We start from the raw sequence: 12,735 nt of genomic DNA, 5'->3' as shown, positions 1-12,735 counted from the left end.
TGGCTTTTAGCTCATGTGGTAGAGGCTCCTGCACTAAGCTTCAGAGGTTCTCCAGTTCTATCCTGACTGCCGACAACTGGGGTCTGTCGGCGTTAGATGGGCACCTGCCAAAAGTGAAATGGAGTGAGTCTCGATATTCATTTCCCAGTCGAGGAATGGTGCAGAAACAGGGAGTTCAGTCCCAGAAGGGGAAGGGAATCACTCACAGCATCTTGTCAGTTAAGCGTCCAAGCTGTCAGACAAAGTCCCACCTCAGACTGGCTGAAGGACACACGAGATGTCCCAGCTGTATTTTTCCCTCTCTAATCTTTATGGTGGTGGCTGCATCTTGAGCTCCAGAGACAGGAAATATTGCAGCCCAGATACTCTCCTAGGATCCAGGTACACAATTCCCATATAAGACAACAGAAGGTGTGTAAGCCTATGTGTAGGCAGAATGTAGCCCAACATTGTGTTAGGCACCCATATTCACACACACCAACAGAAGTGTCTTTCCAGAGGGCCTGGGCACAAATGTTTACATCAATGGCATATGCTCAGCATCTCCCCCAGAACATGCCACGTTTATTATATACGCCTCATTATGGACACAAATTTGAAACTCACTGCCCATGTATTGTGAGGGGAAGTCACCCACAGGATGGTAGGAAATCCGAGCAAAGGGAAACATGATATAAAACACAAACACACCCCTAACTTCAAAATGGCATCTCTTGGTATTAGAGCACTTAGAGAGGCTGCTGATGAGAACTGGATCCATGTGGGCTTTTAGCAGAAAACAATTCCCACAGACATCCAGTTCTGGTTGGCTACTGGGTTTCTTAGGACACAATTCCTAGAGGAAGTGTATTCAGACTGGCATGTTTCCTCATTGTATCTCACTGTCCACTTGATTTATACAGGGAAGTGAGAGAGGAGTAACTAATCCCTGTAAAATGTGCTCATGGGACATCATTGTCTTTGCTCTCACTGATAAACATATACCACCACTCATCAAAGGAGGGGCTTATGCACCACATTAGTTTGTGTAGCTGATGTCAACTTACCCCAAAGTCGAAGCAGTTGAATGAGGAGTGGAAGTAATTTCTTGGCCCCAGTCCGTACATCTTCAAGGACATCTCAGTAAGAAACAGACCCAGGAAAACAAACTCTGCAAAATCTAGAAACCAGCAAAGAGGCTGAATCAGTTAATGAGGTCCTGCTAGGCTGAGATAATGCAGTTCAACAGCTTCACAGTATGGACTGCCTCCTGCTGGTCGAAAACTCCTCTGCAATGGGAAGATAACTGCTTTAGTACCCTTTCACACAATTATTTTGGCATACACTTATGAGAGGCACATCATGCAAGAAGCACAAAGGAAGCAGTTTCAGCTCTGCTGTGGGAAGTTAGGTATGTGAGCTTTGAGAAATCCTGTCCACCTCTATGAAAAGCACTTTGAGAAAGAAGTTTGTGGGGCTGTTTATAAAGGCCTCCCTTAACTCCACCCATAATATTTTGCATCTGTACAATTACACAGACCTGTCAATCGCTCTTTCAAATAGGTAGCAGATTCACAGATTCCAAAGCCAGAGGGACCATTGTGATTCTCTAGTTTGACCTCCTGTATAACACAGGCCATAAAACATTATAGGTACTGGAACTAGGGGTGCTGCCAAACTCCTTGGCTTGAAGTGGTTTCCATTATATACAAGGTTTACAGTTTGGTTCAATGGCTCTCAGCACCCTCACTATTCAAATTGTTTCAGCACCCCTGTAAAACTTCCCCCAAAATAATTCGTAGAGCAGATCTTTTAGAAAGACATCAAATCTTGATTTTAAAAAGGTCATTGATAAATTCTTCCAATGGTTGCATCAAACAGTATCAAGTGCAGTTAGCCAGTTTTCTCAAATGTGCGAAGAGATGTGATCCTAAGTATTGCTAGCACAAAAAAGGAGTCCCTTTAGATCACTGGTTAAATGAGATGTGCTATAGCTGAAAAATCACCTTTTTTCTAGGTGTGATTATGGTATTAAAAAGGATGAATAAAATTTTTACAAGCATCTACGTCCTATTTTCAAAAGTGCCTATATCATTTAGGCACTTAAGTTCCGTTTACTTTCAATGGGACTTGGATTTCTAAGTGATTTAGGTCACAAACACACTTAAGTCAGTCACTTAGATATCCAAGTCCCACTGAAAGTAAACAGAACTTAGGTGCCTAAATGATACAGGCACTTTTGAAAATGGGATTTAGGTGCTTTTACAAATTTTACCATATGTAAAAATACACCACCTATAGAATCATAGACTATTAGGGTTGGAAGAGACCTCAGGAGGTCATCTAGTCCAACCCCCTGCTCAAAGCAGGACCAATCCCCAACTAAATCATCCCAGCCAGGATTTTGTCAAGCCGGGCCTTCCAAACCTCTAAGGGTGGAGATTCCACCACCTCCCTAGGTAACGCATTCCAGTGTTTCACCACCCTCCTAGTGAAATAGTGTTTCCTAATATCCAACCTAAACCGTCCCCACTGCAACTTGAGACCATTGCTCCTTGTTCTGTCATCTGCCACCACTGAAAACAGCCGAGCTCCATCCTCTTTGGACCCCCTCTTCAGGTAGTTGATGGCTGCTATCAAATCCCCCCTTCACTCTTCTCTTCTGCAGATTAAATAACCCCAGTTACCTCAGCCTCTCCTCATAAGTCATGTGCCCCAACCCCCTAATCATTTTCGTTGCCCTGCACTGGACTCTCTCCAATTTGTCCACATCCCTTCTGTCGTGGGGGGACCAAAACTGGACACAATACTCCAGGCGTGGCCTCACCAGTGCCAAATAGAGGGGAATAATCATGTCCCTCCATCTGCTGGCAACGCTCCTACTAATCCAGCCCAATATGCCGTTGACCTTCTTGGCAACAAGGGCACACTGCTGACTCATTTCCTAATTCAACAGACCTGCACTGTGTGTGTGTATTCAGTGTCCAAAGTCCTGGCTTTATGACTGACTCCAAGCAGTTTCCTTTTGTTATCCCTGCAGAATCTACACAGCTCGGAGAGAGCAAGTTGGGTTCCATTCTGCCTCGTGCATCACCCACAAAACAGCCAGGTAAGTTTTTGATTGGAAAGTTTTTATCACCTATCATGACATAAGGGGCAGAAAGAATCCAGCTGGATTTTTCAAGTCCCAGACTGAATTTGCAGGAGTCGCAGTTATGGAAAAAACTACTGTTTGCTTCATAAACTGAGCAGCTTGGATCTGAGGTCACTGAGCAGGAGTAACCCGGGAACTTTTTTTTAAAAGCAACATCAAAAACAAAACCCTACCAAAACAGAACTCTCCACAGCACACACAGTTCTCCTCCTGGGGAAAGGATGAGAGAAGAACAAACCATATGACAGATATTAATCTCGATGCTTAATGCACAGCTGGAAGGTGTTCGGATGCAACAGCAGTAAGTGCATTATAAAAATTGATACAGAATATGGAACTCACATGCCATATTTACAGCGTCACTCTTTTGTCTACAGCTGCCCTTTAAGTTTTGTGATTCCAACTCTCCTTAGCCCTCAAACAGAATTCCAGTTCCCTTCTCAGCAGAACTCAGCCCCACCAAAGGATGTGGCCTTCAGGACATAAGTGGAATGAGTTTAGTGGAACCCTTCTATTTCTTCATGGATATTTTTCCCACCACATGCTATGAAACAGGCAGAAGTCTCTACCTATGAGGGGGCAAGATATGAAGCAGCAAGGGGAGCTGCAGGTCAGGCCAGGTCAGGGAATTTCCATCCACATGCCTGTTCTACCTAACTCTAGACCAGGGATCGGCAACCTTTGGCACACGGCCCATCAGGGAAATCTGCTGGCGGGCCAGGATGGTTTGTTTACCTGCTGCGTCCGCAGGTTCGGTGATCGCAGCTCCCACTGGCCACAGTTCACCGTTCCAGGCCAATGGGGGCTATGGGACGCGGTTGCCAGCACATCCCTCAGCCCACACTCCTTCCCACAGCCCCCATTGGCCTGGAACGGCGAACTGCGGCAGGTGGGAGCTGCGATCGGCCAAACCTGTGGACGCTGCAGGTAAACAAACCATCCCACCCGCCAGCGAATTTCCCTGATGGGCCATGTGCCAAAGGTTGCCGATCCCTGCTCAAGACAAAGCTCTTGGTTTCTTGCTTTCAAGAGCACCAAATTTACCCCCAAAAGTTTTTAAAATAGCTATGCTTCTTGAGTGGATCTAGGAAGTCACACTGGAGAAAAGTCCTGGCTCAGTGTGAGAATCCTTCTATATAGGTATTATAATAGCTAGCTCTTACATAGCGGTTTTCCTCAGTAGTTCTCAAAGCACTTTACAAAGGAGGTCAGTATCATTATCCCCATTTTAGAGGTACAGAGAGGGGTCAGTGACTTGCCCAAGGTCACCCAGCAGGCCAGTGGCAGAGCAAGGAATAGAACCAAGGTCTCCTGAGTCTTGGCCCAGTGCCCTACCCACTAGACAACACTGCCATGGACTCATAACTATCTTGCACCCTAAATATTAATATACAGGAAAACACAACACAGATCGGCTGGCTAGATGGATAGAGAGACAGATCCACCTGGGGGTGTTTTTTTTTAAGGTACATGTCAGGAAATGGGAGTAACAGATGTCAAAAGTCAGAGAAACAGCTAAGAAGTTTGAGTGCCTGCCCCAGATCTCCTCTTTGCACCCCTGAGAGAAGAAACTAAATGTCCTTTCAGAGCCAGAGGCCCCTGCCTCCGGAACTAGACTGAATGGCACCTGGTTCCAGAGATCAGAGCTGGCAGTGGCAGCAGTCTCTCAATGGTGACCAGCTGCCATGGGCCCTGGCACCAAGAGGCCATATGCAGGCAGCAAAGGAAGGGTGGAAGCAAGGATGCAGAGAAAAATGAAAGCACTTAACTCTTTGAGTACAAGAGAGCAACTCAGAATGAATCAGCTTCTCTGGCTGACGGATCCAAAACAGGATTTCTTCTGACATGGTCCTGCCCATATAATTGAAAATGCAATTTCATTGTTTGGACCTCCTGGTATTCAGGCCCTAAATTTAATTTAATCTCCTTTAAACAGAAGCATTCTGTAATTCAATTTAAGGGGAAAATAGTTTGATACAAATAGTCTAATTTAATTTAAAAATTTATGCTGCTGGCAAAGGCCACACTGGTATCATTTTGCCCCATACGTCTGAATTAGGTAGTTAGTGGCTCTTTTTTGTCAATCACCAACAAATTAATTCCATTTCCGCACTGTCTGGAAGTCTGATGTCATTAGGTGCAGGAGTTGGGGATGCTACTATCAGGTTTATTTGCTCTTCCCTGTGTGGAAACCTCTAACCAGGAAAAGAGCCCCAGGTCCAAACCTCCTTCTCATCTTAAAGAGAGCGGGCTTGAAATAATCAGCAGACATAAATAAACATGCATGTTTCAGAAACCCTTTTTCTTTCAATTGCCAATGTTGCATATTTATATCCAGAGGGAGCTGGGCCTCTACTTCAAAGGCAAATACGATATCATCAAGAAACTAATTGCATAATGCATTTGGTTAAGCACACTGTGGTGCACAAAAGAAAACAGACGAGCTGAGTTCTTAGACCGTAATGGCCCAAATATCTTGATCAAGTTTTCTATTTCCCAAAAAATAATAATAGTAACAACGTTTCTGTTCAGCCTTTAAAAAAAAAATCATTCTTAAAGCATACTGGGGGAAGGTGGGAGGTATTAGATTGACAGCCCTGGATAATGTCAACCTCCATTGGTGGGAGCCAAAGAACAACATGGACAGCAGCAACGTGAGACTTTCCTTCACGCTGCCCAGCCAAACTTATCTACAGAAGTGAAAGGATAGTTCAGTCTCTATGGTCCATTAGTTCCTCGGTCTTCTTTCACAGATGTATAGATTTTAAGGCCTGGATGGACAACTGAGATCATCTTTTCAGATCTCCTGCATAACACAGGCCATAGAACCTCACAGAACTTCTGCGTCAACCTCACAATTTCTGGTTGAGCTGTAGCATATCTTTTAGAAAGGCATCTAGTCTTCATTTAAAGACTGCAAGTGATGGAAACTACACAACATGCCTAAATAAGTTGTTCCAATGGTTAATTACCCTCACTGAAACCATGTACCTTATTTTCACTCTGACTTTGTCTAACAGCAGCTTCAAGCCACTTGCTCACATGATGCCATTTTGTGCTAGCTTAAAGCATTGTCAGTGATCAGAAATCTCTTCCTCCTGAAAATGCTAGCGACAGTGGCAATTAACGTAAACAGTGATGGTCGGTGATTGTATGAAGCAAACCTGTCCACTGGGAACGGCAATCTATTTCATCTAGGCCACGAAACAAAGGTCTGCACTGTGAAGAAGAGAACTTGTATAACAGACCCATAATATTTATAGCATTGTGCGACGCTGATGAGCTTTCTCTGCAGAGGAGAAAAATTGGAAAATGCTCCAAAAACATCCAGGAAGTTCCAGTGCCTATTCCAGATCTCCCTATAAGACATCAGAACAGCCATACTGGGTCAGAACAATGGTCCATCTAGCCCAATATCTTGTCTTCCAACAGTGGCCAATGCCAGGTGCTTCAAAAGGAATGAATAGAACAGGGCAATTATCAGGTGATAATTGGCACTCAGAGGCTTAGGGACACCCAGAGCATGGGGTTGCATCACTGACCATCTTGGCTAATAGCCATTGATGGACCTATTCTCCATGAACTTTTCTCATTCTTTCTTTGAAACAAGTTATACTTTTGGCCTTCACAACATCCCCTGGCAATGAGTTCCACAGTCTGACTGTGCATTGTGTGAAGAAATACTTTTGTCTGTTTTAAACCTGCTGCCTATTAATTTCATTCGGAGACCCCTGATTCTTGTGTTATGTGAAGGAGTAAATAATGCTTCCTTACTCACTTTCTCTACACCAGTCATGATTTTATAGACCTCTATCATATTTCCTCAATCGAGATGCTAAAGGAGCACTCAAGGACGATAAGGCCATTGCGGAGAAACTAAAAGAATTCTTTGCATTGGTCTTCACAGCTGAGGATGTGAGAGAGATTCCCAAACCTGAGCCATTCTTTTTAGCTGACAAATCTGAGGAACTGTCCCAGATTGAGGTGTCATTAGAGGAGGTTTTGGAACAAGTTGATAAACTAAACAGTAATAAGTCACCAAGACCAGATGGTATTCACCCAAGAGGTCTGAAGGAGTTCAAATGTGAAATTGCAGAACTACTATCTGTGGTCTATAACCTATCATTTAAAGACAGGTTTCAGAGTAACAGCCTTGTTAGTCTGTATTCGCAAAAAGAAAAGGAGTACTTGTGGCACCTCAGAGACTAACCAATTTATTAGAGCATAAGCTTTCGTGAGCTACAGCTCACTTCATCAGATGCATATCGTGGAAACTGCAGCAGACTTTATATATACACAGAGAATATGAAACAATACCTCCTCCCACCCCACTGTCCTGCTGGTAATAGCTTATCTAAAGTGATCATCAGGTGGGCCATTTCCAGCACAAATCCAGGTTTTCTCACCTTTGCTCCAACCCCTCAGACAGAGACAAACACCTACAAGATCTCTGTCAAGCTTTCTTACAACTACAATACCCACCTGCAGAAGTAAAGAAACAGATTGATAGAGCCAGAAGAGTTCCCAGAAGTTACCTACTACAGGACAGGCCTAACAAAGAAAATAACAGAACGCCACTAGCCGTCACCTTCAGCCCCCAACTAAAACCCCTCCAACGCATTATTAAGGATCTACAACCTATCCTAAAGGATGACCCAACACTCTCACAAATCTTGGGAGACAGGCCAGTCCTTGCCTACAGACAGCCCCGCAACCTGAAGCAAATACTCACCAACAACCACATACCACACAACAGAACCACTAACCCAGGAACTTATCCTTGCAACAAAGCCCGTTGCCAATTGTGCCCACATATCTATTCAGGGGACACCATCACAGGGCCTAATAACATCAGCCACACTATCAGCGGCTCGTTCACCTGCACATCCACCAATGTGATATATGCCATCATGTGCCAGCAATGCCCCTCTGCCATGTACATTGGTCAAACTAGACAGTCTCTACGTAAAAGAATAAATGGACACAAATCAGATGTCAAGAATTATAACATTCATAAACCAGTCGGAGAACACTTCAATCTCTCTGGTCACGCAATCACAGACATGAAGGTCGCTATCTTAAAACAAAAAAACTTCAAATCCAGACTCCAGCGAGAAACTGCTGAATTGGAATTCATTTGCAAATTGGATACTATTAATTTAGGCTTAAACAGAGACTGGGAGTGGCTAAGTCATTATGCAAGGTAGCCTGTTTCCTCTTGTTTTTTCCTACCCCCCCCCCCCCCAGATGTTCTGGTTTAACTTGGATTTAAACTTCAAGAGTGGTCAGTTTGGATGAGCTATTACCAGCAGGAGAGTGAGTTTGTGTGTGTATGGGGATGGGGGGGATGTGAGAAAACCTGGATTTGTGCAGGAAATAGCCCAACTTGATTGTCATGCACATTGTGTAAAGAGTTGTCACTTTGGATGGGCTATCACCAGCAGGAGAGTGAATTTGTGTGGGAGAGGTGGGGGGTGAGAAAACCTGGATTTGTGCTGGAAATGGCCCACCTGATGATCACTTTAGATAAGCTATTACCAGCAGGACAGTGGGGTGGGAGGAGGTATTGTTTCATATTCTCTGTGTATATATAAAGTCTGCTGCAGTTTCCACGATATGCATTTGATGAAGTGAGCTGTAGCTCACGAAAGCTTATGCTCTAATAAATTGGTTAGTCTCTAAGGTGCCACAAGTATTCCTATCATTTAAATCAGCTTCTGTACCAAATGACTGGAGGATAGCTAATGTGACGCCAATTTTTAAAAAGGGCTCCAGAGGTGATCCCAGCAATCACAGGCTGGTAAGCCTGACTTCAGTACCAGGCAAACTGGTTGAAACTATAGCAAAGAACAAAATTGTCAGAGACATAGATTAACATAATTTGTCAGGGAAGAGTCAACATGGTTTTTGTAAAGGGAAATCATGCCTCACCAATCTCTAGAATTCTTTGAGGGGGTCAACAGGCATGTGGACAAGGGGGTACAGTGGATACAGTGTACTTAGATTTTCAGAAAGCCTTTGACAAGGTCCCTCACCAAAGGCTCTTAAGCAAAGTAAGCTGTCATGGGATAAGAGGGAAGGTCCTCTCCTGGATTGGTAACTGGTTAAAACATAGGAAACACAGGTAGGAATAAATGGTCAGTTTTCAGAATGGAGAGAGGTAAACCGTGGTGCCCCCCACAGGAGTCTGTACTGGGTCCAGTCCTATTCAACATATTCATAAATGATCTGGAAAAAGGGGTAAACAGTGAGGTGGCAAAAGTTGCAGATGATACAAAACTACTCAAGATAGTTAAGTCCAAAGCAGAGTGCGAAGAATTACAAAAGAATCTCTCAAAAATGGGTGAATGGGCAACAAAATGGCAGATGAAATTCAATGCTGATAAATGCAAAGTAATGCACATTGGAAAACATAATCTCAACTATACATATAAAATGATAGGGTCTAAATTAACTGTTACCACTCAAGAAAGAGATCTTGGAGTCATCCTGGATGGTTCTCTGAAAACATCCACTCAATATGCAGCGGCAGTCAAAAAAGCAATGAGAATGTTAGGAACCATTAGGAAAGGGACAGATAATAAGAAAGAAAATAATATATTGCCTCTATATAAATCCATGGTACACCCATATCTTGAATACTGCGTGCAGATGTGGTCACCCCATCTCAAAAAAGATCTACTGGAATTGGAAAAGGTTCAGAAAAGGGCAAAAAAATCATTAGGGGTATGGAACGGCTTCCGTATGAGGAAAGATTAACAACACTGGGACTTTTCAGCCTGGAAAAGAGATGACTAAGGGGGGATATGATAGAGGTCTATAAAAACCTGACTGGTGTGGAGAAAGTAAATAAGGAAGTCTTATTTACTCCTCAAAACACAAGAACTAGGGATCACCAAATGAAATTAATAGGCACCAGGTTTAAAACAAACAAAAGGAAGTATTTTTTCACACAACACGTAGTCAATCTGTGGAACTCTTTGCCAGAGGATGTTGTGAAGGCCAAAACTATAACAGAGTTCAAAAAAGAACTAGATAAATTCATGGAGGATAGGTCCTGGCTATTCGCTAGGATGAGCAGGGATGGTATCCCTAGCCTCTGTTTGCCAGAGGCTGGGAGTGGGGGGCAGGGGATAATCACTTGGTGATGGCCTGGTCTGTTCATTCCCTCTGGGGCACCTGGCATTGGCCACTGTTGGAAGATAGGATACTGGGCTAGATGGACCTTTTGTCTGACCCAATATGGCCGTTCTTATGTTCTTATTCCACACTGAATAGTCCTAGTCTTTTTAATCTCTCCTCATATGGAAGCTGCCCCATTCCGTTAATCATTTTTGTTGCTCTTCTCTGTATCTTTTCCATTTCTAACATACCTTTTTTAAGATGGGTTGATGAGAATTGCACGCAGTCTTCAAGGTGCAATCATACCATGGATTTATATAGTGGTATTATGATATTTACTATTTTACTATCTATCCCATTCCAAGTGGTTCCTAACATTCTGTTCGCTTTTTTGACTGCTGCTGCACATTGAGTGGATGTTTTCAGAGAACTATACACAATGATTCCAAGATCTGATTCTTGAGTGGCAACAGCCAATTTAGACCCCATCATTTTGTATGAATTGTTGAGATTATGTTTTCCAGTATGCATTATTTTGCATTTATCAACAGTGACTTTTATCTGCCATTTTGTTGCTCAGTCACCCAGTTGCCTCCCGGAGGGAATGGTTGTTTCGCCAGTGGACCATTGATTCCAGGACCATGTGGATATCCGCTGCTATTCACTGAGGACCTGAGTCCAAAGAATTCACAGAACACAGATGCTACTAAACAAAAGTGAAACTAAACAGATATTCCAATTAATATCTTAAAGCTCCTACAGTTCCTGTTTCAAAGCAGTGGAGACCATAAGAAATATCAAGCAGAGAAAGTTAATCAAAGCATTTCAATAACACAAAAGTTAAAAGAACAGGGGTGGGGAAAAAAATCAATGCAGACCCAAAGGCTCTCACCATCTATTCATTAAGTAAAATATATTTGTAATGTAATTAAATGCTTCCCAGAGGGACAGCTATAATTGAATTAGAGGGTGCTGGTTGAGTTTCAAGGTGCTGCAGACCCTCCGGGACTTGACTTCACTCCTCGGACTCCTGCCCATCGCAGTTCACAAGGCTCCTTTCAAGTTCAATTATAAGCGTCCCCCCAGGAAACAATATAATTAGAGGTGGTTACATTTCTTGTGTTCTACATCAGGCCTTCCAAGTCTCACTCCTTGACAAAGAGGCTCACTCATGGATTAATCTTAAGGATGGTTTTTAAAACCTCTCACTGTCGTGGCGAAGGATTTTGTTGTGTGTTTCCATGAGCTATTTCAAATCTCCTGGTTTTGTGGAATCTCGTTCAGCGTCACTGTCACTCTTCGACATAACCCTGTTACGTCCAGGGTTCATTCACCATTAGACATCGGGATAATTAGAGTGCCTATGGTTCAGTGTAGAGATAGGCCTCAATAAAAACACCAGATCTGATCACCCTTAACATTTGGAAAAGTTTCTATCGGCATTTCTGAAGCGTTGAACCATCTTAAAGGAAGAGGGTTTTTTTCCCCCTCATTACTCAATGCTAAGAGACAGGCTGGAAATACTGCACACAGCATGGTGGCACTTCTGCTACTGGTCTCAGCCAAAGACAGAAGGTGCAAAAGCAAATGAAAATTATGAACAAGGAGTTAACCATGCGTATCTGAACTTTAGAAAATGTTGGATCTGAGCTCAGCTGGACTTTCATCTCAAGGTTCAGGTTCATCTAACCACTATACCCTTCCTTAATTGAAATATCGTCCTCTCCAGCCTATGAAATGACGCTAGAGTTACAAGCTATGACACTTGCACTTAGCATTTCTATGGCTGATGTTCATTCTCCATGTCCAAGGCTCCTTTTCTCCAATTGTCCCCAATCTACACAGCTTATAATATTCTAACTAGAGAGAGGCTAGAGATGCAAAGCTCACACATGGATCTGAATGGCCACCAAGTTTGTGGGGGTTCGGATCTAGAGTTTTGGCTTGGGACCCACTTCTAATTTCCACAGTCTCATGCCAAGAATGTGTCAGGCTGCTGTTTCTAATAGCACATGGCCCATTTCCACCAGTGTTTCCTTAGCACCACTCAGGGATTTATTTGTGGGCCTGGGAAGCTATACAAAGGTCTCTGGCCTGCAAATGGTATAATGAAGGTGTCATAGGAAATGATCATGCAAACCACAGAAAACTATATAGGACAGAAATAAGAAAGAGTATCTCTGGTTGGGAAGTTACTGAACATTTAGAGTCAAGGAACAGATATGACTGAGAAAAGAATTTTTCTGCTGTTCCTATTGAAAATCAATCAATCACAGGGGTCAGCTGTGATTCCCAGTTGGGTAGCATCCTAAATGCACAGATTAGAGCACCTGGTCAAGATTTTCAAAAGCATCTTGTGGTTTTGGGTGTTTCCATTTCTGGGTGCTCAATTTCAGATTCCGCAAAGGAGCCTGGTTTTCAGAGAGTAGGTGTTGGAGAATTTCTGAAAATCAGGCCGCTTGAAGGTGTCTCAAGTTGGG

General features: G+C 43.3%; 1 protein-coding gene across 2 annotated transcripts in view; it reads right to left on the bottom strand.

Moving 5' to 3' along the window:
* The window catches only part of CACNA1B (calcium voltage-gated channel subunit alpha1 B), a 471,028-nt gene that overhangs the window by 166,966 nt on the left and 291,327 nt on the right, over positions 1-12,735 (bottom strand). For both annotated transcript variants that reach the window (XM_084649844.1, XM_084649843.1), the window contains one exon: positions 1,047-1,159. In XM_084649844.1, the coding sequence (XP_084505970.1) occupies positions 1,047-1,159 (113 nt within the window). The remainder of the gene's footprint in view (positions 1-1,046; positions 1,160-12,735) is intronic.

This window comes from Lepidochelys olivacea (assembly GCF_965140295.1).
Source record: "Lepidochelys olivacea isolate rLepOli2 genome assembly, chromosome: 16".
NCBI lineage: Eukaryota > Metazoa > Chordata > Testudines > Cheloniidae > Lepidochelys > Lepidochelys olivacea.
This window is presented reverse-complemented; position numbering and strand designations above follow the sequence as displayed.